This window comes from Lutra lutra, chromosome 17, assembly GCF_902655055.1.
Source record: "Lutra lutra chromosome 17, mLutLut1.2, whole genome shotgun sequence".
NCBI classification, from domain to species: Eukaryota; Metazoa; Chordata; class Mammalia; order Carnivora; family Mustelidae; genus Lutra; species Lutra lutra.
Genome location: NC_062294.1, coordinates 45524849 through 45551064, shown reverse-complemented (window position 1 = coordinate 45551064; position 26216 = coordinate 45524849). Strand labels below are relative to the sequence as shown.

The following is a 26216-nucleotide window of genomic DNA, read 5'->3' as shown; positions in this document are numbered from 1 at the left end:
AATAAGTGAACAAAGGCAGTGGTTAACCCCTGTGCTTGTCTACACGTTGGCTTACACAGAAGAGACACCAGACCCGCAAGCACAGACAAGGATACACGACAGATCCTCGGGTCATCCACATACCCAGGGGAGACCCAGAGGCCAGGGACCACCTGCTCTCACGCCGACGGGTCCTGGAGGATGGAGAGCCGGAGATGGAAATGGAGCACCCTCAGGGAGGAGTAAAGGATGCTCTGGGACGAGCCCAGCCCCGCCCTGTATCCTCAGCAGCCAATGGGCGTGTGGTCCTCCCGGCGCCCCCTGGGACGTGTAGTCCGGCCAGGGGCGCCCTTGGGCGCCGCCGCGCGCCCCTAGACTCCACGTCCCGTCGTGCGCCGGGAGGTGCGGGGATTGGCCGAGCCCCGCCCCCGGCCCGCCCCGCTCGGCTCGCGCCGCAGCCCCAAGAATGAATGAAATCGTAGCGCGCTGGGCGGCAGAGCGGGCGGCGCAGGCCGGGCTGGGCCCGCGCGCGGCGGCAGCAGCGCCCCGGGCCGGAGGCGGCCCAGCCGAGCGGGCCATGGCCACCGCCATTCAGAACCCGCTCAAGTCGTGAGTGTCCCCGCCGTCCACGTCCCTCCATCCTGCCCTCATCCCCGACCCTTCCCCCGCCCTCGCTGGGGAAGGGGACGCGGCGCTGGGAAGGTAGTTTAATGGGGAACCCCAGAACGCCCCCCGACCCCTGGGGGACCCGCCGCCCCTTGTTGTCCCCTGGGGTTGCGGGCGGGAGCCCCTTCAGGGTCGCGGGGGCGTCTCTTCTTTGTCGCTGTCAGTGAAGGAATGTGGCGCGGGCTGGGGGGTGGCGGAGGCCGTTTCCCCACCCAGAGTGGGGGTAGGGGCTTCCCTCTCCTCCTCCTTCATCTCTCCTCCTCCGCGCCTCCGGGGGCGCCGGGCCCGCCCCGGCATAGGGCTGGGAGTACGAACGCTTAAGTCCAGACCTCAGTCTCCGGGGTCCTCACCACCTTCTTTCCTCACATCAGAACCTTTCTCTTTCCCCCCTCTTTCTCTGGGGCCTCGGCCCGCGCGACCGCAGGGTGGGAGCTGAGACGTCGGGGGTCCTGTCTCCCCTTTTTCCTCCCCCGGTCTTCAGGACCTAGAAGCTCTGACGACCAGGTCAGCTTAGACCGTGGGATCGCTCCTTCTCCCTGCCCATAGACATCTAACAAGAGCATCTCTCATCCCTTGGGGACCGGATGCCTCTGGAGAGGATGCTGGCAGCGCCCTCAATCTCGGGGGATTCCCTCCCTTTCTCCCTGTCCGCGTCCCTCCTCCGAGCGTTAGCTTCCTCCTGGGCCCGACAGCTGGGAACCTGGACGCCTGGGTTCAAGCCCAGCCCTGTCCCATCCCTCCCCTGTCCTAGCCATCCCTCGCTCTGGCCACCTCTCTTCTTCTCTTTCTTTCTATCTCTCTCTCGCGCTCCCTCTTCGGGATCCCGGACTCCCGGGTCCCAGCGCTCCCCACCCCCTTTCCTCTGGCGGTGACAGCAGGCTCAGAGTGACAGGCGCGCGGCCGTTCCCGCCCTCCCTCCTCGGCTGGCGAGAGCGGCACTCCCCTCCCCCTCCTCCCCGGCCTGGGGGAGGAGGCGGAGGGCGAACGCCCGCGGCGCTGCACAAAGGGGCTAGGGCGACCTGCCCCCCAACCCCGCTTCCCCCAACCAGTCGCGCTCGCCGCCTTGACCTTGAGCAACGCGTGCTGGCGGTTGGGGAGGGAGAAGGGGCGGGAGTGCCCCCCACCCTCCCAAGGGCTGTGTCTCACGGCCGGACCCAAGGCCCCCAGTAGTTTATGGTTTCTGGCAGGGGCTTGTTGGGAGAGGAGGGGGAGGCGGGGGTCAATAGGCACGCGCCCACACGCGTGGCTTTGCGGTGAGCCAGAGAGCATACAGGGCATGTGTGCGGAGCTGGGGTCAGTGTGAGGAGGTGTGTGATGGTGACAACCTTCTGCTTCCCTCTCACTCTCTTACACACACACAGATGTGTCTGCTATGAGGAACACCCTCGATCGGGCTGGGACAGGGTTCCTGTACAGGTTGGTGGATCTCCAGGCACTCTGGCCTCCTCACCCTGACCCTGGAGCCCAGACCTCTCGGAGGAGGCCCCAGGAAGCGCTGGCGTGGGAGTGCCAGAGCCCTTACTTTGCCCTTCTCTGCTTTCATCCTGGGAAAGGTCTGCAAGGTTGAGGGGTGAGGGTAGGAACTGGCTTCTGAAGGAAGGTGAGAGCCAAATCCTCTTGGGAGTGGGAGAGTGGACCGAGCAGGCCTAGAGGTTCTGACTGCCCAGTTTCAAACCTCATCCTTTGCTATTAATTCACTCCCCTTAATTCACTCCCCTTCTCCCCCTCCTCCAGAGCCTCAGTGTTACCATCTGTGTATTGGGGAATCATAACAGTGCCTATGACCTCAAGGGGCTGTTGTGGTCTTTGTAAAGCACTTGGTACAGAGCCTGACTCTGCCTAAATATACTAATTATTATTAGTAGTATCAATATTGGTTTCTCACGTGGTCCACGGTCCGTGTAGGGTATTTCAGGGGCCTGGAGGCCGGAATGAGGTTAGGTGGGAGTGGCAGCACCCTTCTCTGCTCTCACCTTCTGAGGGGTCTGCAGGGATGAGGGTGGGCGCTAGGGCAAGGAGGACTGCTTCGGCAAGGGAGTTCAAGTGTGGGAGAGGGATCTGTGAAGGTGACCAGGGGCGAGAAAAGGGAGGGAAGTGTCAGTTGTGTCGGCTCTGCGGGTCAGTCGTGCTGCTAGACAAGGGCCACCAGGGAGGGGATGGGCTATATTCTACACTCAGGCCCCAAACTGGTCAAATTGATGTAAGCGTTCTGGGGTGGGGCAGGAGGGAGCTGGAGTGTCTGAGGCTGGAGGTGTGGGGAGCAAGTGTAATGTGTTGGGGGACCTGTGAGGGTGGTGCGAGGTGTGAGAGGAAGGTGGCAAGGGCACTCTGGGAGCTGAGCTGATGGGCAAGGAGGGGGGCGTGCGAGGGCTTTCTGCGGGTGAGGTGTGGGGTGGCTGGTATAGGAGCCTGGAGGCCAGCGTGAGCCTGGGGGTACCAGCGTCCCTGACTTACTCCCCTTGCCACCTACTCTAGGCCAGATGTGAAGCCGAGACCCACTGTGTCCTGTTGGCAGTGGGGGAGGGAGAAGGTCGAGGCCTTACCTGGGGGAGATCGGGGGAGAGTTTGGGGAAGGGGTCTAAGACTAGGGGTGTGTGTGTTTAGAAGTGATAAGTGTGGAAGACACTGAGGGTGTTTCTCTCACCAGAGAGTAGGTGGAGGCTTCAAGTGACAAAAGAGGTGAAGGCTAGTCTGCCTCTCTGTCAGCTGGAGAGCCCCCTGGTGAGCAAGGACATTTGTGGGCGTTTTTATCCATGGGGGGGGTGCACAGGGGGGCTCAAACTGGAGCATAAACTTTGGACCAGGGGGATTCCAGGTGAGCCATGGCGTGGCCTGGTGGGGCAGCTCACTGTCTGGAGATCCCTTAGGGTGCAGTCTATGTGGGTGACAGTGGGAGAAAGAAGGAGGTAGGATTCATTCTGGTACAGATATCCAGGGGAGTGAATCCTTCTCTTAGTCCCACCCTCAAACCGTGGCCACGGGCTGAGGGCATGTAATTTCCCCTCCCTCTGCCTCCCATTGCTTATCTGGAAAATAGGCATAAAAATAGCATCCCCCGGGGCGCCTGGGTGGCTCAGTGGGTTGAGCCGCTGCCTTCGGCTCAGGTCATGATCCCAGGTCCTGGGTTCGAGCCCCACATCGGGCTTTCTGCTCAGCAGGGAGCCTGCTTACTCCTCTCTCTCTGCCTGCCTCTCTGCTTACTTGTGATTTCTCTCTGTCAAATAAATAAATAAAATCTTAAAAAAAAAATAGCATCCCCTCAGAGGGTCATTATGAGGATTGTAGGAGTTACTCCTGTTGAAGTATTTAGAACTGTGTCAGGCACAGGGTGGGTACTCAGTATATTTATTTAATCATTCGACAAAAACTTACTGAGCATCTACTTGTGTCAGGCATTATTCTTTCTAGAAATGGTTGGCTATCACCATTTTACATCTAACTGCATATCAGATCCTCTGGAGTGAATTTACTGAACGTCTACTACCTGCTAGGTACTTTTTAAAAGAAAGGGTGCCTTTTACCTTTATGGGGGTTCCTGGGTGGCTTAGTCCATTAAGCGACGGATTCTTTTTTTTTTCTTTTTTTTTTTAAGATTTTATTTATTTATTTGACAGAGAGATCACAAGTAGGCAGAGAGGCAGGCAGAGAGAGGGGGAAGCAGGGTCTGTACTGAGCAGAGAGCCCAACACAGGGCTTGATCCCAGGACCCTGAGATCAGGGCCTGGGCCCAAGGCAGAGGCTTAACCCACTGAGCCACCCAGGGGCCCCAAGCGACGGATTCTTGATTTCAACTCAGATCTGGATTTCCCGGAGCCACGGGGTGGACTCCACACTGGGCATGGGAAAAAATAAAAAATAAAAACATTTTGTGCATATTTACTTATTTAATCCTTACAACAATCCAGTGAGGCATTACCCTCATTTTACAGATGAGGAAACTGAGGCCCAGAAAGGTTAAGTCATTTGCCCAAGGCCACATGGCCATCGAATTTGCAGAGCCAGGATTTGAACCTGCAAGGTGTGGGTAGGGCTTCTTCCAAATGCGGAGCTGAGGGGCCTGCGGAAGGACGCGCTGGACCAGGGCGGGGTCGCTGTGAGAGGGACTGCGGGTGTGGGACAGATAAGGTTCTCCCGAGCTGGGGGCGGGTGTGTGTGTGTGTGTGTGTGTGTGTGTGCGCGCGCGCGCGCGCGCGCTGGGGATGAGGGAGGGAGACGTGTCAGGGAGCCAAGTGCAGACTTGCCGGTGGGGACGTTTGTGTGGGCACCTCTAAGGTATCTCTAAGTCTCATGGCTTCGAAGTGTTTGTGTGAGTGTAAATGTATGTGAGTCTGTGAAAGTGGGAGGGAAGTGTGCGTGAGTCTGCGTGGGAGGCTGTGAGTATACGTGTGAATGTGTGTGTAAACTGCCGTACGTGGGTGTGTGCGAGTCCAGGTGTGCATGTGTGAGTGGATGCCCGGGACACTAGATGCGCGTAAGAGCGCACGGGTGTCACTGACCGTGTGCGCTCCCTGGGCCTCACCTCTGTGCCCCCTTCTTCGCGGGGTCCAGGCAGCCCCCAGGCCAGGGACTACCACTCCCAGCATGGCCCGGGCGGGCCCGCCCTGCCGTTGTGATTGGCTGTGGCCCCGGTGCTCCCGCCCCGCGGGAATGAATGGATGGGCGGCCTCAGCGCCCGCCCGAGCGCTGGGAGGACCGACCCGGCGGGGACCTGCTGGGGGCAGGACCCGGGGAGCAAGATGGCCACGGTCATCCCCGGCCCCCTGAGGTGCTGCGGGCCGGCGGAAGGCGGGAGAGGGCGCGCGGGCGGGTCTGCGCGGGCGCGCGCGCGCGCGTGTATGTGTGTGTGTGTGTGTGTGTGTGTGTGTGTGTGGCGGCCGGGGGTGGGGCCGATGGGGTGTCTGGGGGGCTGTCACTGTGGGCCGTGCTGCGCGGGGGTGCGAATGTGTGTGATTGTGGGTCTTTGGCAAGAAAGGTGTCCGATGCGCTGCTCCTGGAGGAGCGGAGGGTGTGGAGAAACTCGGAGTCCTCTTCGGGTCCTTTTCGGGGGAAGGGGGTCATGTCTGGCCCCGCGACCTCCGGGTTGGGGAGAGAGTGAAATGGCCTGGGGGTGCGGGAGCCTTGGTAAACTTGGGTGAAGCCCACACTACCTTTGTCTTGGCATGTGGAGTGCGTGTCACTTGTTTGTATTATTATTATTTTTTAATGTGTATGTGGATATGTGTTTATTTTAGTCTACACTAGGTATCTTTGGATATTTTGGTCTTTGAGTGTGTGTACATGTCCTTTAAAACTGCATCATTTGTGTTCTGTGTCTGGATTGGTAGGCATGTGTTTATTTATGTGTACATTTTTGTGTGAATATGGGTGCATTTGTCTATTCCTATGTTGTCTATGTGTGTATCTTTGTGTGACTATGTGGTATTTTAGATGTTGGTTTCTATATTGTGTATCTTTGTGATTGTGTGTGTGTGCCTGTCCTGTGTGAATCTGCGATTTCTTTGTATAGTGTGCCTGGATATTGTGTGTGTGTGGTTTGTTGTTGTGTCCTTGGGTATGTAAGTGCATGTGTGGGTAGTTTGTTTTAACATTCTTCTCATAATATTTGTGTATCTCTGTGTGTCTTTGGATGCGCGTGTATAGTGCTGTGTATGCGATCTGTTTGCATGTTGTGTGTCTTTGTGAGGGTGCTTTGTTTATGTTGTGTGTCTTTGGAGATGTGTGTATTTGTGCATGGATAGATGTGTGATGTGTCTGTATCTACACTAGGTGACTTTGATGTTTGTGTTTTTTTCAGTAGATACCTGTATGCACATATGTGAGATTTGTCTGTTTCTCCTTTGTGAGTTTTGGGATATGTCTCTCTTTGTGTGTGAATCCTGTGTGGTTTGGTTGTGTTGTGTATTTTGATACGTGCGTATATGGATAGGTCCTGGTGTATTTTTGTCTGTTTCTGTATTGTGTGTATCTTACTCGGTTGGTTCCAGGCCTGCTTGGGCCCTGGGTTGGGGAGCTCCTGAGTCCAGGAGTGACAGGAGGGGAGTGGTGAGGTTGAAGAAGTCCCCCCACCCATTCCTGAGGGGTGCACTGAGAGAGGAGTGCTGGGCAGGCAGGTGCCCCTGCCCTTGCTGACAGCCGCTCGCCTGCTCACTCTCCCACTCGCAGCCTAGGCGAGGACTTCTACCGCGAGGCCATCGAGCACTGCCGCAGCTACAACGCGCGCCTGTGCGCCGAGCGCAGCCTGCGCCTGCCGTTCCTCGACTCGCAGACCGGCGTGGCCCAGAACAACTGCTACATCTGGATGGAAAAGACCCACCGCGGCCCTGGTACCTGCCAGGAGGATGGGGGCGGGGCGGGGCGGGGCAGCCGGCCTTCTTGTGTTCTCATGGCCCTTCCCTTGGCCCTTTGGCCTTCTCACTCCAGGTTTGGCCCCCGGACAGATCTACACATACCCTGCGCGCTGTTGGAGGAAGAAACGGAGACTCAACATCCTGGAGGACCCCAGACTCCGGCCCTGCGAGTACAAGATTGGTGGGTGGAGCTTCAAGCTGTGCCCAGAGTGGCCCCATCAGTGCCCCGAGACCACGCTGATAAGTGTGTGGTGATGCCAGTGGGGATCTGACCATTTACCTTTCCCTCGTAGCCAGGGTCTGTAGGTCTGTATCTGGGTGTAGCCCAGACCTTCCCCAGTTTTCTCTGAGTGACTGGGCTAAGGGCTTGGACTGTATCTTTTCCTCCTTGGGCTGAGGTATATGGGGGCAGAGTGGGTGGATCTTCCCCGGGTGAGCCAGGATATACCAGTGTCTGGCTGTATTTCTTCCTATGGGTGCCTGCATGTATCTGGATGTGTCAGAGTGTCTTTCCATCCACAGTGGAGTGTATCTAAGTGTCTCTGTGTTTAGGTGTTTCCAGGAGTACTTGAGGGTTTATTTGGTCTTGTGTGTGTCTGGTCTAGCCCAGTATCCAGCGGTTCCTGAGTGTGTCTGGGTGTATCAGGGTGTCTGGCCGTCTCTTCTTTGAGGGTCCAGATGCTTTGGAATGTCTGTGAGAATCTCTTCCCCTAGTGGCTGTGTATTAGGTATATTTCTGCCCATGCGTGCCTGTCCAGCCAGAGAGTCAAGGCTTCCTTACTTCAGTTGTGACAAGGGCTATCAGAGACACTGGCACTTTCTTGTCTCTTGTCTGGGTGTATCCAAGGGTCTGTGTGGGTGCAGGTGTATTGAAGTGTATCTGCTGTGTCTTTCTGGGTGTGTCTGTCTGCCTCAGAGGACTGCATCTCCCCTGTGTATGTTCACCTGTAACCATCCGAGTGATTCTCTCTAGGTGTGTCTGTCTCTTCTGCCTGTGTGTCCAGGTGTAGGGTAGGGTCTCGCTGTGTCTTCCTTATGTGGATCTAGGGAGTGCTGATGGCTTAATGTCTCTTTCTGATTGTCTCCGGGTATATCCAAGGGCTTGGATGTGTTTCCTCCACGTGTCTGGGTGTATCTCTTCCTTTGTGTGCCTGGCTGTCTCAAGATGATCGGTCTGTATCTCCCATGTGCATCATGGTTGAGTATCTGTATCTCTCCATTTGCATCCACGTGTAGTGAGGGTCTGACAGTGCCTTCTGAATGGGTCTGAGTGGATCTGAGGGTCTGGCTGGGTCTTTCCCAGGGTCTCAGCAGCCTTTCCAGCATGTATGATTGCATCTTTGGGTCTTGTTACTGGTTGAGTATAGGAAAGCCTCTTTCCCGAAGTAAAGGGCTTGGTTCCCTGAACTGGGCTGTTTGAGGACTCCTCCAGGGACAACTTCCCCATTTGACCCCACCCTGGCCTTGTCCCCAGACTGTGAGGCACCCCTGAAGAAGGAGGGCGGCCTCCCGGAAGGGCCAGTTCTTGAGGCGCTACTGTGTGCTGAGACTGGGGAGAAGAAGATTGAGTTGAAGGAGGAGGAGACCATTATGGACTGCCAGGTGGGACCACCCCTCGGGGGCCCCAGTTGCCTTTTCACCCCCGGCCACCTGCCCTGGCCTATCCTAGTCCTGCTCAGCAATTTCTCCCGGTTCCCTTGGGCTTTTGGGCATCCTAAGTCTCCATCCTTCCACACCTCTTCTCTTTTTGGAAGACCTCTTGACTTCCCTTGCTCCCCGCAATCTCCAGCTGTGTCCAAAACCCCTACGAAGCAGGATGGTGTCCCCCATTTTCTTGACCTCCATCTCCCTTCTCCTGGTGCCCAGAAACAGCAGCTGCTGGAGTTTCCACATGATCTCGAGGTGGAAGACTTGGAGGATGACATTCCCAGGAGGAAGAACAGAGCTAAAGGAAAGGTATTACCCCCCTGTTCTTCTTCATCACCCCTCTCTTCAGTGACAGATCCCATGTACTGAGCATGCACAATGGTTAGGCCCTGCCTCCGGTTGATCTCATTTAATCCTCAGAGCAGCCTGAAGGGGTGTGTGTGTGTGTGTGTGTGTGTGTGTATTTTATACCCATTTTACAGATGAGCAACCCGAGGCTTGGATATTATTAAGTCATTTGCAAAGCTGAGATTGTACAGTGGGTTAGAACCCACTTTATGCCCATGCCATAGATGAGGAAACCGAACCTCAGAGAGGTCGAGGCCCAAAGTTAGGCAGTGGCAGAGCCACGGTTCACCTTTTGGGCTCAAATGATGAAAGTTCTTTGAGTTCCCTCCCTTTATTGGCCGCTGACCCTGACTCTCCCCCCAGGCATACGGCATCGGGGGTCTCCGGAAACGCCAGGACACCGCTTCCCTGGAGGACCGAGACAAGCCGTATGTCTGTGATAGTGAGTCCTTCTGAAGAGGGGGAAAGAGAGAGAGTGGGGCCTAGAGACTTCTCCCCCGCTGGCCCCCTCCCTCCTGTTCTAGAGCCCGGTGGGAGGAGATGCTCAGGCCTCTGGCAGAGGGGGGAGGCGTGATCCCCGAGGCCAGGGTGGAGGCCGCAGGGGCCAGGAGGGTTGACGGGCCCTCCCTGCTCGCTCTCCAGTCTGTGGGAAACGGTATAAGAACCGGCCAGGGCTCAGCTACCACTACACCCACACCCACCTGGCTGAGGAGGAGGGGGAGGAGAACGCCGAGCGCCACGCCCTGCCCTTCCACCGGAAAAACAACCATAAACGTGAGCAGGCAGGCGGGCTGTGGGGCAGTGAGGGACCCTGGGAGTGGGGGCTGAGGAGCCTGGGAGGGAGGGGGCACGTTAGACATTTCTGGAAAATCTCCAGCTCAGCGGTCCCCTCCCCCCACCGACCATGGGGATGCTGGCTCTGGGGTTGCCATGGCAACCAACCATCTCTCCCTCGCTCCTGGCCGGGCATAATATTTCTGGGTCTGATTTATTGTTTCAATTAGAGCTTGGGGAGGGGGGTGATAGATAACTCCCCTCCCTCCCTTTCTCCCTTCTCTGCAAAGCTTGGGCCTAAGGGCAGGGTCCGTGGCCTGGGAGCCTTCGGCGCCTGCCCATGCCAACCCCGTGCCAACCCTGACAGCTGAGGGATGGGGGAGGGCTCAGGGGAGGCTCTGCCAGGGGAGAAACTGTCTTCCCACCCACCTCCTAGTGGGAGAGGGCAGACTCTTCATCCCGTCCCTGCTCCACCCCCAGGCACCTCTGTGTTCAGGATTTTTCTTCTCAATGTCCGTCTGTCTCCATGCCAGATCTTGGCCAGTGGTGTCCCTGGTTTTCATCTAGTTGGGGCTCAGGTGGCACTGGTTTAGGAGAAGGGTGTGTGAATGGGGAAGCTGGGGCTCTTCCGAAAGCCCTTCTTTGCAGTTTTACCTAAGAGAGAGGATGTGTGAGTTGTCCTCAGAGAGTTTGGGGTTCCTGAGGAGAATTATCTGGGTCCCCGACTCTGTTCTGCTTGTGGCCACAGCTCGGGGGTAGCCAGTCTCTCTCTTTACCTCCCCCGTGCCTGGAAAAAGGGGTCCACTGCTGGGGCGGAGGCTGGGGGCAGGTGGGGAGCCTTGCCTATGGTGAGAGCCCTTCTCTCTGTCCCCCCAACCCCAGAGTTTTACAAAGAATTGGCCTGGGTCCCTGAGGCACAGAGGAAACACACAGGTAGGGACGCCTCCCTCTGCCCCGAATTCTACAGCAGCCTTTGACTAGGTGCTCCTGCCTGTCCACGTCAAATCCCGCCCTGCTGTCTTTCAGCCAAGAAGGCACCTGACGGCACTGTCATCCCCAACGGCTACTGTGACTTCTGCCTGGGTGGCTCCAAGAAGACGGGGTGTCCCGAGGACCTCATCTCCTGTGCTGACTGTGGGCGATCAGGTGATACCCCATCTGAGGTTGCTGGGGGCCAGGGTGGAGGGCACCCCAGGAGTCCAGATCTGGAGGGTAGGAAGGCAGAGAAGTGCAGCCTGGTGGGGCAGGATGGGGGTACGACCCGGAACTGGTGGAGTGGAGTCCACTGCGGGAAACTGAGGGGGGCCAGAAGGGCTCTGGGAATAATAGGAGGTGGTGGTCACGGCATTACTGGTAGTGGCCCACACTTCTCACGGCGAGGGGTACTGAAAGCTGGCCGCCAAGGCACTGTGGGTAGCAGACTATGATAGCGAGTAATGGATGACCACTGGCTGGGTACCGTGGATAACCAGCGGCGCTTGCCACGGGCTTGTGGCTCACAGAATGTGGCTTCCCAGGGTGGGCTGGTAGGTAATAGACTGTGGTTGCCTCAGCACAGTGGGGAATGACTTGCGGTTGTCATGGTATTAAGGGGAGTGCATGTGATACGGTTGTCATGGTGACTGGGTGCCGTGGCCTGTAGCTGTCGGGGCCCTCGGGTAATGGCTGAGGGGGTCTTGGAACCGGGGCAGTGGGACGGCATTGTACGGAAGTGTCAGGAAGAAGTTGGTTACTGGGGTCTCCTTCAAAATGGGCTGGGGCTGCAGGGAACCCAGAGTGTGGGGACCCCACTGTGACAGGTAGTTGCCATGGCGCCGTGGCCGGGAGACTGTGGTTGCCACGTTACTGTGGTTAACAGAACCTGTTGGCCATTCTGCTGTGGGTAATGGAATGTGGCTGCCTCAGCACAGTGGTTAACAGAATGTGGCTGCCCGGGTGTTGTGGGTGGTAGAGAGTGGTTGCCACAGCACTGTGGGTAATGGAATGCGGTTGCCATGGTATTCCGGGGAGCAGAATGTGGTTACCATGGTGGCTGGGTAGGAGCCTGGTGGCCACGGAAGCGGCAGCGTGTGGTGTGGTCGCAGGGCACCGTGAGCAGGGCGGAGGGGGTGGGGGAGCCGTCTCCTCCCCGGGGCTCAGCGGCCCCCAGGGGCACGATGACCCCTAACAGCATCCCTGCCCCTCGGCCCCCAGGACACCCCTCATGTTTACAGTTTACGGTGAACATGACAGCGGCCGTGCGCACCTACCGCTGGCAGTGCATCGAGTGCAAGTCGTGCAGCCTGTGCGGCACCTCGGAGAACGACGTGAGTGCGCGGCCGCCCCCGGGCCACGCCCCCCGGCGGCCCCTCCCGCCCTGCCCCTCCGCCAGCCCTTGCCCTCGGGGCCTCCCGGAGCCCCTCCCCGGGGAGCAGCCCCTCGGTGGGGAGCGCTCGTAACCTGTGTTATTGTTATTGTTAGTGGCCATTAACTGAGCCCGGCACTTAGCGCTTAGTGCTCGTCGCTCTCTGACTCCTCCCAACCACCCTCAGAGGTAGGTGCTCTGGTCCCCGCTTCACAGAGAAGAAACCGGGCTCAGAGAGGGGAGAGGCCACCCAGCTAGGACGTCAGTAGAACGGGGACCCAAACCCTCATCCATGGCCTCTAGAGCCGGTCTCAGGCCATCTGGGTATCCTGTTAAAGTGTTCCACAGAATCTGTAAGACCCAGACTAGGAGCTGCCAATGGGACGACCTCAGGGGTGTTCTGCAAAGATCTCGGAGCCCCTTCTTGTGGGAGGGCCCACCTTCCCCAGCCCCTCTGACCTACCCCTGCCCCAGCCCCCCCACCCCGGTTTCTGGTGCCCGTGCCCCCAGGGTGCCAGCTGGGCGGGTCTCACCCCCCAGGACCAGCTGCTGTTTTGTGATGACTGCGATCGGGGTTACCACATGTACTGCCTGAGTCCCCCCATGGCGGAGCCCCCGGAAGGTGAGAGAAGAGGTGGGCACCACGGGCGGGGTGGGGGTGTTGAAAAGTAGTCTTCCTGCCTGTGAAGACCCAGGACCGGGGCTGCTGGCTGGGAGGGAGTCAGGACAGCCCTTCTGGGACCAGGACCTTACTCCCTGTCCCCACCGCACCACAGGGAGCTGGAGTTGTCACCTCTGTCTTCGGCACCTGAAAGAGAAGGCCTCTGCCTACATCACTCTCACCTAGGCCTGGCTCTGGCTCACCTGGACCTCTGGGGTGGTGCTTCCTGATCTGCCTCTTGGAGCTCCTCCACGCTCTCCCTGCCCTCAGTGCCCCATAGTGGGAGGGGGAGGGGGGAGCCCAAGAGGGGGCTGGGCCACCCCCTTCCCTCTGTGCAAGTGGAATGTTTGCCCTGTGGGTTGGTGGGCCCAGTAGGGCCCCTCTCCCTTCCTCCCTCCTTCCCCATCCCTTGGCAAATGGGCACCAGGGGCTTCTGCTCCCCTCAAAGCCATACCCCGCCTCTGGGCGGGCATGAGGGGTGGTAGATGCCAGCCCGGGGCACGGACACAGCGTTTTTCTAAAGAAAAAGTCAAAAAGTTAAAAAAAAAAAAAAGAAATTAATATATACAAAGAGTCCTATAAGGCCTGGCCTGGTGGAGGGGGCACTGCTGAGCGCATCCACTGGGCACCAGTCTATGCCAGCTTCCTGCCTAGCAGCCCCACCCCCCAGTTTCTGGAGTTGCAGCTGTCCCACCTCCTCACCCCAAGTGGGCACCATTTCCCCCTTGTGCCCAGGGCAGGTGGGTGTGGTGTCCACCTTCGCCCCCTCAATGGTGCCCACCGTGGATACTGCATGACGTGAACCATGGTTTTGAACTCCATTCCTGGTCCCTCCCTGAGAGCCCCGCCCTGGCCTCTGCCTGCTGTGGCTGGGGCCTGCCATGGCTGGTGGGCGTTGGCTGGGGGGCCGGGCGGCCCCTGCCCAGCGCCTGCTGGAATGAGAAGCACAGACTCTGCAACGGACTAGTTTTTCCTCCTTCCCCTGCTCCAGTTCCCCACCGGCCAGGCCGGGCTGCCCCCCTGCCACCCTCGCTGGCCATTTTGGGGGTAGCGAGGGGGCGTGGTTGTTTCTTGTGGTTGTGTGTGTTTGTTGTTCGGGTTTAAAAAAAAGGGAAATTGAGACTGCAAGTGGGGGAGGTGGTGGGCTTGGGGGTCTCCCCCAATCCAGGCATGCCCCCCCTTGTAAACGAGTCTCCTTTATTGCCTGCCTCTGCTGTGAATTAACTTGTTCTGTGTATTAAACTGGGCCTGACCCCTCTGCCCACGACTGCCTCGTTCTCCAGGCTGAACTGGGGGGCATCGCCAGGAAGGGGAGATGGGGGCCTTGTTGAGGGAGAACTGACCAAGATGAACAGCTGGAGTTGGTCCCACCTCCCTCTCCCTCCATCTCCCCCCCTTTGCACCCCGCCTTTCTCTGGCTTTGTCCCAGCTCCTCCCAGCCTCACGGGAAAGGAGAGGGGGGATGGGGTGGAGGGGGCTCCCACCCAGCCAGCTGTGGTTGCCCTGGCAACGGACTGCTGCAGCTGCGGCAAGCAGCAGTGAGGGGGGAGGCAGGAGCTGGGGCCTGGGGGGAAGGGATGGAAAGATGAAGAGGCCGCTCTCCCCAGCTAGGGTAGGGGGTGGGAGTGCCAGGAGCACCTCCTCCTAATCTACCCGACCTCACCTGGGTCCCCCATCCCAGGGATGTTGGGAGGGAGGCAGATTTGGGCCAGGCAGGATGAGGAGAGAACCAGGACACCGAGAGATCAAGAGAGAGACAGAGAGCCACACATTTATAGACAATCGGAACAAGAGCAGGAGAGGGAAGAAACAGATTTGGAGAGAGAGGTAGATGAGCGAGCCACAGGAGTGACGGGGGGAAGAGAACAGAAGAAAGATGGAGATTCAGTGGGAGAGGAAATAATAGTAAGAAGAAATAGCAGACACATCAGGGAGAGACAGAAGGAGGAAGTCGAGAGTGATCTGAAGAAGCAGGAGAGATTCAAGGAGGGGAGGCAGAGAACCCCGGCACATAAATTAGGAGAGAGACAGAAGAATAAGAGGGAACCACATTTGGGGAGAGAGAGACAGGATCCGGGGACAGGTAGAGTCCAAGGACAATGACACCAAGATGAGACTTAAGGGGAGAGGAAAAAGAATTTAGGGGACAATAGAGAAATGTGGAGAGAGCCAAAGGTATGAAGGGCTTCAGAGGTTGGCTGGGGACTGAGCCAGGGGTGATGGGCGGGAGACTGGGGGAGGGTCCAAGAGGGCACCCGCTGGAGAGATGGGGACGTGGCCGGGGAAGTTGAAAACTGGGGCAAGATGGGGAAGGGACCAGCAGGGCACAGTGTGGGTGCGAGTTGCGGGGCGTTGGACGTTGGTGTGTGTCACAGGCGCCAGGAGAGGATGTGAGAACAGCTTGTTCCACCGTTCCCATGCTGGGTGGGGGGGGAGGGCGGCACGGGGAGAAGATGGGGCCTCAAGGAGGGTGGAGACTGGGAGAGTGTCTGGAACACTCTAGAATTTTTAGGAGATGTGGAAATAGCTGGTCCACCTCCTCTGGAAAAAGGATATATACCCGTTTTGGAAAAAGATATTCTTTGTGGGGGGGGGAGGGGAGAGGCTGAGTCAGAGAAGCATCAGGTTTTAGCTCAGAGATGAAGACTCAGTGACAGGTAAGGGGTGAGGTGGGCCAGGAAGACTTAGCCACCTGGCCAGCCAGCCCTGTCACGAGGCTGGACTGCTTCTTGGATCCGGACTTCCCACAAGAGGCTATACCTTAGATTTTCACGTGGAATTATAAGATTTAGAAAATCAGTGAGACCCTGATCCTCAGGTCAAACTGCAAGTGTTTCAACAGGGTAGCTGCGGAGCCAGGCCGGGAGAGCCCCTAGAGGGAGGTGTGGCCCAGGGGCGAAGTTACAGGGGTACCCCCGCCTCATTCTGTCCCCCCCAACAGCGCCCCCCCACCCCGGCCTGGAAGCAGAGGCTGATTTGCACCCAAAACCACCAACCAGATGACAGGCAGTGGGAGGCCTCCTCCCACCGAGGAGGGTGTGGATATGCAAATAAGCCAGCGCCGGGAGGGTGTGGCCTGGGGAGGCCGCAGCCAAAGGAGGCAGGGGCCCCTTGGCTCTGAGTCCCGCTGCAAAGGATTTACCGAGCTGGAAATCCGGCTGTCTGTACAACCTCCACATTTTTAAAAGTTTGACCACTAAATCTAAAACCGGCACACTCCGTGGGCCTGGTCTGGCTTTCTGGCCGCTAGAAATTATTTCCTTGGTGCAAACTCTCCCTTTCTTCAACTTAAGTACTTTTTACCTTCTGAGCGCTGGATTCCTGTCATTTGGGTTTCAAGGAAAGGAAGTCTGCAAGGCTGGTGCTGAGGGAAGAGAGAGAGAGAGAGAGAGAGTGTGTGTGTGTGTGTGTGTGTGTGTGAGAGAGAGAGAGCGAGCGAGCACGAGCCTGCAGAGAGCAAGCGTGCGTTTGGGACAAGTGGGACACGAGGAGGGGGCTGATGGTGGACCACACCCTCCCATCAGTGACTCCAGGCAGCTGCCCATCTAGTGAACACACAAGCCAGTTCTATGAAACATTTATTTCCTTTGAAACCTCCAGAAACATGCCAGAAAATCTCAAGACCGGGATAGGAAAAAAAAAAAAAAAGACAATAAAGAATAAAAAAGCCAAATGAAACAAATCAACATATGAAAAAAAAAAAAACAACAAAACCCTGCTATCTTCCAGCCTTCAGAGAGAATGCCAACCTCAAATTAAATAGATTTCTTTTGCAGAGATCCTTAAAAAAATAACAGAAAACAAAACCAAAAACAAAATCATAATTTACACTTGTCAATGTACATGATTAGGTCCCCAAAATGATTTGAATAATCTGAAGATATGGAGAACTTAAAAAAAGGGAGGGCAGCCTCCAGGTTAGGGTCTGAGGAAAGGGCGGTGGAGTGGTCCTAGAGAACCCTTCCAAAAAGGGGGTGGGGAAGAGGGGCAGAGATATCACAGTAGTTGGCCAGGGCTGAAGACCAAGGGGGCTCCCCCTTGCGGCGCTCTCCTCTCACTGTGCCGGTGAGGGGTGGGAGATGGCAGATCTGAGGGTTTCTATGGGGCTGCCGCTGCTGGGGTCAGAGGGTGATCACAAGGAGACAAGAGTGCCCTTTCCTCTTGCCCCTGCTGGCCCACCCTGGCATCTCTCCGAGCGCCTGTGTCCTGTGCGGTTCCCACAGCCCCCTTCCCTGAGGTTTCTGGCCCCAAAGAGAAAGTGGTAGGGTCTCTGGACCAGGGTTGGGCCACCTGGTGCTGGCTTCCAGCCCAGAGTGCTGCCTGGAGAGGGGCCAACTCCCCCTGCCTGGGGCCTCCCCGAAGGGGAAAGCCCACCAGCCTGCTCCCCCTGACTGTGCCTGGATCTCTCGGGAGTCCTCCCACTGAGTCCCAGCCAGTAGGGGACACACCTTGATCCTCAGCTTGAGGTTGGGGGGAAATCCACAGACTGTGGCCATCCAGACTTGTTCTGGCGCAACTCCACATGAAAAAATAAATATATATATATATATCTTTTTTGTTTTTAAAGGAAAAAAAAGAAACTCTGTTTCCTGGGTGAACAGCATAGTACCGCTCTGGCGTGGCTGACTGGCACGCTGCCCCTTATTGCCTTTAGAGAACCAGCGTCCCGTGGGGGTTCACACGGCAAAGCACTCCCCCGGGGAGCACAGTGAGGGTGTCCAGACATCCGCTGCTTGCTCGCTTGTGAAGGGAAAACAAAACCAGAGAGGAGACGAAGGCTGTTTTCTCTCCAGCCCTGACGTCAGGGCTGCGTGGAGCCCTTCCTGGTGCCCAGAAGAGGCCCTGGGCTGTGCGGTGGGAGTGGGCGTGATGGGGAGGAGAGATGGGGCTTTGCGGCCTGGGCAGGAGCTGGAAGGTGGGGGGGCCCAGGCCCAGGCGCTGTGGCCTCTGGTGGTTGAGGGGCTGATAGAAAAAAGACTGCAGAAACTGTCCCGAGTGTGCAAATAGTTTCCCCTCAGAGACGCTGACTCTGGATGCTGGGGCTTCTTCTCTCCATCCTGGGGTCCCAAGAAAAGAAATGAAACTCGAAGAAAGTGCTCCTGGCGGCTTTTTGGAAGAATACGGTTGGAAGGGGTTCATGTCTGTGCTTTCTGGAGCGAGCACACCGGGACTAAGAGTCCTGGCCGCTGTCCTACACAGGCCCTCCTCTCTGGGGCCTGGGGGAAGCTCAGGCCAGCCTCACACTGATTTCTCATGCAGGGGGCTCGGCCCCAGAAGCCCAAACTCTGTTGTATGCAGTGAAGAAAGCTGGTTTGTGGACTCCTGGAGCTGTGGGGTTTGGAGACACACGCCAGCCCTCCCTCTCTCCCCTTCCTCCAGCTTCTAATGGCTTGGTCCCAGGAAGAGGCTAGATGGCCCCCGGAAGCCGGGGTGGGCATGGTCCAGTGTCCAGGGACCAGAGCTGGGCAGTTCAGATGGTGGGCCTGAGACCGGGTCACCTTGTGGGGCCAGAAGACCCCGAGAAGATGGCAGCGCACAGCCCCAGTGAGGCCTACTGCCGCCCATGGTCTCCGTGTCCACGAGGAGGGCAGTGGGGCCCTGGCTGGGTCATCTCGGTCATGCCCGCAACTGGGGAGCGAGCTGAGGGAGATGGGAGAGCGGGAGCCCGCAGCTGGCCCGGCCAAGAAGCCGCCTCAGAGCTCCTTCTTCTCTCTGCAGAAGATCTCAGCAAATTTGCGCAGCTGCTCGCTGGCGGCCTGCGACTCCTCCTGCAGGCGCTGGTTGTTCTGTCGCAGGCTGGCCACTTCCGACTGCAGCACTGCCTTGTCCTGCTTCTCCTGTGGGGCAGGGCTGGTGTCAGCAGGTGGGCAACGCGGGGCGCCAGGTTCAAATCCTGGCTCAGCAGCTAAGCGACCCTGGGCAAATCACCTCATCTCTCTGGACCATCCCCCTCAACTCTTAGGACACAGACCTCACTGTGATCATGATCACCTCAGTTTACCCTCATGGCCACCCACAGACTTGGGGACTGTTGTCGGCCTCAGGTTCCTGGAAAAGGAGACCCAGCCTTGCACAGCAGGCGGGGAGCTGGGATATGGACGGACGCGGGCTGCCTGTATGGGCTCCATTGGCCCTTTGGAGATGCCCTTCCAGGCTCCATGACACCCCAAGGCAGCCGACTTGTCCCATGTCTCGCAGTATTACATGCGGGGACTGGAATCCGGGCCCCTTGGATTCCTGCGCTCAAGACTCGCACAGTATATTCTGCCCCCTTTTTGTCTTTTACCCAAAAGTCTATGAAGTACCAAGTAGAAGTCCTCTGCCCTTACTTCTTTCCTCCTTCTGCAGCCTGGAGATAAGGACAAGGAACAATCTGGAAGGGTGCTGTCTAGGTAATACTCTGACCCACAGACATTAAACATTTTTTTTTTTTTTTTTAAGTATGATGATGTTCTAGACAAGAGTCCTGAACCTTGCCTGGTTTCTGCTTGAGCGACTAGACTTCTTTTGTATGTCAGTAAATATCCAGATAATCGGCTGCAGAATATTCCCCGGCACAGCGTCTTGTCCTTTACATAACTGCACTCCTGAGGAGGGACGGCTGCACTGATGCATCCCTGCTCACCGATCTCTGTCCCCATGCCTGGAATTCTGCTGGACACATTCCCACAAGCAGAATTGTGGGATTGACAAGATACACAATCACATTTTTTTGTTTAAATAAATACTGTCCAACTGCCCTCCGAAAAGGTTGAGCCAATTTGTTCTTCCTCCAAGAATTTAGGAGAGTTCTCTCCATGTGTTTACCAAACTTTGGTATTGTCACTTTCTACTCTTTGCTCTTGACTACATTCAAAGCTGGGTGGTCTCCCCAAAAGTGGGCAGGGTGGTGGGTAGTGGACAGGAGCGCCCGCCTTGCTGCCCGCCACCGCCGAGGGTGTGGGAAACGGAACAGCCCAGCGCCGGGCTGAGGGCTGGCTGCCTGGTGGCCTTACCTTCTGGAGGTCGGTGTGCAGCTGCTTCAGCATGACCTCCAGCTGGTACACCTTGCCTGTCAGGTCCAGGGGAGGCTCCTCGCTGGAAGGACAAGGGATAGGGTGAGACTCAAGGCCCCCTCAGGCCCCGGGGAGGGTTCCAGACCCACAGCTGGGAGGAACACGGAGGCCAGGACTCTCTGGTCCCTGAAGTTCTGGAGAGCCCTGTCCTTGCTGGGGTCCTGAGAGGGGCCTGGAGGAGGAGCTCTGAGGGGAGCTTGTAGCCAGCCCTCCTCCCTGCCCTGCCACCCAGAGAGGGGCCATCTGTGGATGTGGACGGGGGCTGTGGCCGCCTGTGGAAGGCTGTGTGTGTGCCCCCAGGCACAGACCACACGTGTATTTCTGGGAGAAATTCCTCCCGGTGTGAGTGCCTCACATGGCATAACACAAGCGGCCCACACGGCAGACCGAGCACCAGCGGACCTGGGCCCTACGTCCGCAATGGGCAACAGGACAGGAGGGCCTGCCCTTGGGGACAACAATAACACTGACAACGCTGCCCTTCCAGAGAGTCTGCCCTGCGCTGTGCACAGTCTCAGTGTAACACAGCTCCTGGCCCAATGTGGTCTGGGAGGTCACCGTGTCCTTACCCCTGACCCCCACCACAGAGTGGGGAGCCCAGCCTATGGCTCCTCCTCCATGCAGCTCCCCAGCCCTGGCCTGCAGGACCCCTGAAGAGGACAGGGGGCAGCTCAATCCCTCCGATGGGCTCCATGAGGCACAGTGGGGGTGCCGGGGAGAGGGTGGGCTGCAGCAGACCAGAAGGGAGAGAGAGGGGAGTGGACTCAGCCCACCTACCTTCCTGCCACTTCTGCCCCCTCCCCGGTCTTGGATCCTGGGGGCCTGCAGCTGCAGGGGAGGTGGGAGGCAGGTGGGAAAGGGTCACCAGCTCAGGGGTGAAGGGAATGCAGGTGCTCGCCCAGAGGCCACGGTCCTGCCACTCCCGCACCCAGCCCGTTCCTCCCCCTGCAGCAGCACGGTCTGCAGCAGCACGGTCTGCAGCAGCACGGTCTGCAGCCGCCTCCTCCCTGTGATCATAGTTGGGCCACATCTCTGGTACAGGCTGAGTTCTAAAGCCCGTGAAAGAGGGGTGTGAAGAAGAGTTAAAAAAAAAAGTCAGAAAAACCAAGAAGAGCTGAAATTTCTCTCGAAAACCCCTTCATTTCATGCTGATGTGCACGAAAGCCCGCATGGCAAGGGGTGCACGTGAGTGTAAAGAGTGCTGCTTAAGTCCACAGACTTGCAAACACGCCCTTTCCACCCAGTCTCCCTCTTTTTAATTGTTTTTCCAGCCAAGTGAGTGCAGTCAGATATGTGGCACTAAACGTGAGAGGACAGACAGTGAGCTCGGTCTCCTCCTCCCTCCCCAGGAAGCCTCGGGAGGGCAGGGCTAGGGCCTCAGTCCCCGCTGGGTCCACAGAGAGCCCTGGGGAGAGGTGCCCATCTGCATAGTTCAGGAATTCTGTGTGTAGAGAAGACCCAGGGGCAGACAGAGGGGAGATGAAAGCCAGGGAGGAAGGGACCAGGGTGGGGTGCAGGGCGGGGCACCGCTTAGACTTTCATGACTTAGAAGCAAACTGATGGTATTGATTACAGTGTAGTCTCCATCCATGGGGTTGGGGCTAACCTGGGCCCGGTCAGCACTGTGTCCCGGTGCTTGGATTACTCCCCCAGTCTGTCAGGAGAGAAGAGCAGATGCCCCCACCCTGCTAATGCCAGAGGAAGAGGGGGAAAAGGGGGCAGTAGCTGCCTCTCACCAGCATGCTGGGCAGGGTCTGGGTTGTAGGGACCCAGGTTACCTGCCTCCACGTGTTCCCAGGGAAACCTCACCTCATGGTAGGGGTGGTCCTGGGGGTGGGGGGCCCCCTCTCCAGGCTCAGGTGGCTGTGGACAGGACTGTGTGCAGGTGGGACCTCCGGGCTCAGAGCTGGGTCGTTGAGGGAGAAAAGTGAGACGGCTCTTTGCACTGCCCAGGAGAGAGAGGGAAAAGAGGTCAGCAGGGCTCCCCGTTCTTCTGCCCCCAGTACCCCCGCCCCACTGACTAACCACCTTCCCCCCATCACACACACCTCCCAGCCAAACCACTCTGACGTTCCCAATCATTCTGTTTGATCACACAGGCATTTAGGATGGGTTCCTACCCCAAAACCCAATCAAGTGACTCCCAAGAAATCCCATCCTGACTCTGAGCAAGCTTTTAGAGCCAATGACCGGTTTAGACCAAATGCGAGGGATAGGGAACAAGTTAAACAACAGCGCAAGAGAGTAACCACCCAAACCCGGCGTGGACGACCTGGTTCCACCAACAAGGAAACGGCATGAGAAAAGCAGAGTTGAGGCCGGGCGGCAAGTCGGCGGGGAGGTGTTCGCACTGTGATCTTGAGAAGGTTTGTGAAGTTTCAAAAGCGAAAAGCAAAGCAAGACAGGGGATACCATTCATACTGAAGAGAGAAAAGAAACCCCCTGGTTGCTGAAGCTGATTCTGGGGTCCCTTCCTAGACTTGCCTTGGGGACAGAGCCCAGGCACCTGCATTTTTAAACAGGGACTGGGAGGTGATCTTTCTGTGAGGATAGGAACTGGCGGCAGCCAGGCCCTCCCCAGAGAGCCGCTGGCTCAGTGAGCCAGGGACAGTGGAGTGCGTGGGCACAGAAAACCAGGGGCTGGGTCCCTGCATGCCCCTTGGACAGAGGTGCCACCAGGAGCTCAGTGGCACAAGCTGGACACTGGCAAAGGCAGGCCCCCGATTCAAGTTCTGACATTTTAAAAAAGTTTTTATTTTATGTTTTTTAAAGATTTTAAAATTTATTTGAGAGAGACTGAGAGAGCAAGAGAACACGAGTGGAAGGAGAGGGAGAGAGAAGCAGGCTCCCCGCTGAGCAGGGAGCCCGATGTGGGGCTCGATCCGAGGACTCTGGGACCATGACCTGAGCCGAAGGCAGATGCTTAACTCACTGAGCCACCCAGGCGGCCCAGATGTTGATGTGTCTTACTACCACCAATGGTGACCTTGCTCCCTTGGCTAAGGTGCTGTCCACCAGCTTTCTCCACTGTGAAGTTACGACTGTTCCTTTCCAAAAGTCACTTTGTTAGGAGCAAGATGTCGAGGCCAGCCCACTCCCAACAGTGAGGGGAATAAAGCCTCCCCTTCTGGAGGGCCGAGTATGAAAGCACTTGGGGACTGCACAGTCATTCATAAATATTTGGGGTAGATGCTTCGAGGCTACACAAACACCCTGCTTCTGCATAAAGTCTCCCCACTAATTTTAGCAATCATCACTCATTACTGTGCTATTTTAACGATGCCTTTCTGTCTTCCTCATTCCTTCTCAATTAACTAGGATCCTCTTACAAGGACGAGCTATCATATAGCTGTCTGTTTCGTGACCTGCTTACGTGAGTATGGACAAGTGGACGTTTACTCTAGTCTTTGGGTCAGCATCCAGTACTGCTCGTATTTATTATGTGGTTCGACTGCTCTGACTTTGGCCATTGGGAAGCTCTTCAGGATGGCTCCTGTGTCCCCCCACCTCACCACACTCTTGCTAAAGCATTTCCTTACTTCCTAGCTCCATAAGATGGGATCCCCTTTACTTTTTTTTTTTTCTGAAAGATTCTGAAGTAAACCCCAGATATCTCTGTAGTTCACCCGTAGAAGCTTCCCTAGGCCACAGCTACCATGCCACGGACAGACCTGCCAAAGTGGACAGTTCCGTTAGTCTTTTCCATTTGTTTGTGTCCCATAGGATAATGCACACACGGTCCCCAACCAAGCTCATAGGCTGCTGAAACCACCCTGAGTCCATTCCGCGGCCGGCCCCCTTCCCGCCAGCCCTCCTTCCTGCTCCGCAGGGCAAGTAGCTGCCACTGTGGCATCAGTGTTTCCTTCCAGGGTTTTTGGTTATAGCATCCCACATCACCCATTACCTAACCTTCTGTGTGGCTGCTGGGGTTCATTTAATTTCACAGAGGAGGGGGAGAAAGCTCCCCGGGGGGCCCTTATGCACCAACCGGCTCCCCCAGCTTCTCCCAGTGGTGCTGGCTCCTCAGGCAAGGCGGGGGGGGGGGGGAGTGGCTGTGGGGGAGGGGGCTCGGGCTGCCCCAGCCCCTCCCAGAAGCCCACAGCTGGGGCTCAGTGTCTGGACAGACAATAGGACAGCAGCTGGCAGCATCTGGGTCTTCAGGGAACGCCCAGAGCCTCCCCGATGCTTCCCACAGACCAGTGGTCTTGGCCCCAGGAGGCCTGGACACCCGTGGGGAGAGAGGAGGTGGCCCCACCACCTGGCATCCCTTCTGGGACCCACCCCCACAATCTTCATGCACCTCCATCAGATAAAGAGCGGCTCAGGGAACCCAGGGAGTGAGAGCCCCCAAGGACCCTGGGGAGACCCAGAGAGTCCAAGTGATAAAGGCCCTCAGATTCTCTTCCTGGATCCTGAACCTGGTTTGAAAACCCAAATGTCCTTAGGGACGTGCATAAGTGTTCGTTCGTAAGTGCGGTCAGTCTGTGCAAACCCATCAATACTCACGACCGCCCTACGGTAGGAGCATCACCTTGACGTGAACAAACTAAGGCAGCAGAGGCCAACCACTCGTCACCCGGCTCATTGGCGGCGAAGAGGGGCTCTGCTTTCCCTTTTAACCACACCTGACCCTTCCTCTCTCGGGAGACTAGGATGCCTTCACTCGTCCCATCCTGTGCTGGCCCCACTCCTTCCCCTCCCTCCCCAAGTCCTGGACCCAAGTGACATTAAGCCTGACACTGCCTGTGACTTGTGAGGGGACATGAAGTTCTTGGGGCCAGCAGCATCGAGTCTATGGCACCAACGAACTAATGGGTAAAAAAACGAACCAGCTCCCTTTCTGTCCCCGAAGTCACCCCTGCCTTCCCACTGTGGCCGCTCAGGTCGTGGATAAGAGGCGAGGTTTGCCCACACCCTCGCCAGGCTGGATGCACACGGGGTGATGGCCGACTGGGTCACACTTGGAGGAAAGGCCTTCCTGCGCCAAGACTCCTGAGACGCTTGGGGATAAAGGGCACGTGTGAGGTCCGTCTGGCAGCACGGGGCCCTGCGCCCTTCCCCTGCTCACCCACGGGGTCACCCAACTCTGTCTCTGCAGCTCTGATGTGAAAAACTGCAGCTCGGTGAGTTACGATCTGAGTTCATCTCAATGAGGAGAGCGCGAGCACATGTACCCGAGTGTAAGGGCATCTGAGTTTCCTGTTCTGCAACTGATCTGCTTCCTCTGCCCATCTTTCTGGAGGGCCGTTCAGGCCTGGGTTCGATTCCTCACCCTGTGTGCCCTTGGCCAGTTCGGGGACTCTCTACTCCGAGCCTCGGTTTCCTCATCTGTGAACGGGAATCCTCACATATCCCAGAGACCAGAGCTTAGAAAGTGATTCTGGAAGGCGGCAGAAGGCTGGCTCTGTGGAGATACTCTGTAATGTCACTGTGGCCATATCACCTCCTCCTACAAGTGCTGCGGAGCAACCCTCTCCTCCACCATGGAGGAGGGTCAAAAGGGTCTGAAGGGTCAAGTTCACCTGCACTATCGGGCCCCTGCTGGCAGCCACTCCCCAGCTGGGGGTTCTGAGCCTAAGGTGGGGGTAGAGCAGAGGCCTGGCCTGGTGTTCTCAGACCGCTCTCTCTCCCACCCTGCCTTTACCCTGTGACCAGGAGAGGCTGCAGGAGAGGACGGGAGCGACCAAAGAAGCAGACACAGAGGGACGCTTCCTCCAGGCCACCTGCTAGAAGTGGATTGGCCCAAACATGGAAATAGGAAGGGTCTGGTTTAAGGGATCCTGCTCTGAGCCAGACCCATGCTGGGCACCCAGCAGTGACCAAGATGGCCCTGGGTCCTGCCCTCCCAGTCCAGTGGAGAAGACAGTGGCCCTGAGGGGTCAGGGCTGGGGGAGCCCAGAGCAGGTGTCAAATCCATATTAGGAGATATCAGGAAGGGCTTCCTGAAGGAAGGACAGCAAAACTATCATCTAAAAGATGAAAAAATGAGCCAGAAGACTAAGTTCACGTTGGTCAGGAATTACCAAAGGTCCCATTTTACAGATGAGGAACTAATGCTTATAAAGATAAAGATGCTTGCCCAAGGTCACAGGGGAAGGAAAGGGCAGAGGACTAGCTATCCCTCATTACCGGTTTTCCCTTTTTCCATAAGAACAATCCCAACTGTTTGTCGGTGTATGGCCTCATGTCTCAGCCTGCTCTGGAGCTATTAGGCATGGCTGTGTGTGACACTCTGGCCCACGGGAAGTAAGTGTAAGGGGAGGGTCAGGCTTGGGGATGTGTCCGCTCTCCTGTTGCTCAGAGTTGGACATGGTGGCCTGCGTTCCAGCATCCATCTCGGACCATGAGGGCAAGGCCCCCGGAAATGGCAGAGCAGAGGGCACAAGGAGCCTGCC

General features: G+C 57.2%; 2 protein-coding genes across 17 annotated transcripts in view; one reads left to right on the top strand and one right to left on the bottom strand.

The window, feature by feature from the left end:
* Window positions 1-445: 445 nt before the first annotated feature.
* Window positions 446-14030, top strand: DPF1 (double PHD fingers 1). 12 transcript variants are annotated; one of them, XM_047712489.1, is made up of 12 exons: window positions 446-588; window positions 6808-6968; window positions 7066-7173; window positions 8467-8594; window positions 8859-8948; window positions 9351-9429; window positions 9630-9761; window positions 10644-10694; window positions 10788-10907; window positions 11955-12067; window positions 12616-12727; window positions 12882-14030. In XM_047712489.1, the coding sequence occupies exons 1-12, from the start codon at window positions 446-448 to the stop codon at window positions 12950-12952; spliced, it is 1308 nt and encodes a 435-aa protein (XP_047568445.1). In that variant the 3' UTR covers window positions 12953-14030. The 12 variants fall into 12 exon arrangements, with proteins under 12 accessions (XP_047568445.1, XP_047568447.1, XP_047568448.1 ...); XM_047712491.1 differs by having other exon boundaries at window positions 469-588; window positions 8865-8948; XM_047712492.1 differs by having other exon boundaries at window positions 469-588; window positions 12646-12727.
* A 2301-nt stretch (window positions 14031-16331) lies between these two features.
* SIPA1L3 (signal induced proliferation associated 1 like 3) overlaps window positions 16332-26216 on the bottom strand; it is a 236349-nt gene continuing 226464 nt past the window's right edge. For all 5 annotated transcript variants that reach the window (XM_047710004.1, XM_047710001.1, XM_047710002.1 and 2 more), the window contains 3 exons: window positions 21631-21766; window positions 19762-19843; window positions 16332-18603 (listed from right to left, as the gene is read on the bottom strand). In XM_047710004.1, coding sequence (XP_047565960.1) covers window positions 18460-18603; window positions 19762-19843; window positions 21631-21766 — 362 coding nt within the window. In that variant the 3' untranslated portion in view covers window positions 16332-18459. The remainder of the gene's footprint in view (window positions 18604-19761; window positions 19844-21630; window positions 21767-26216) is intronic.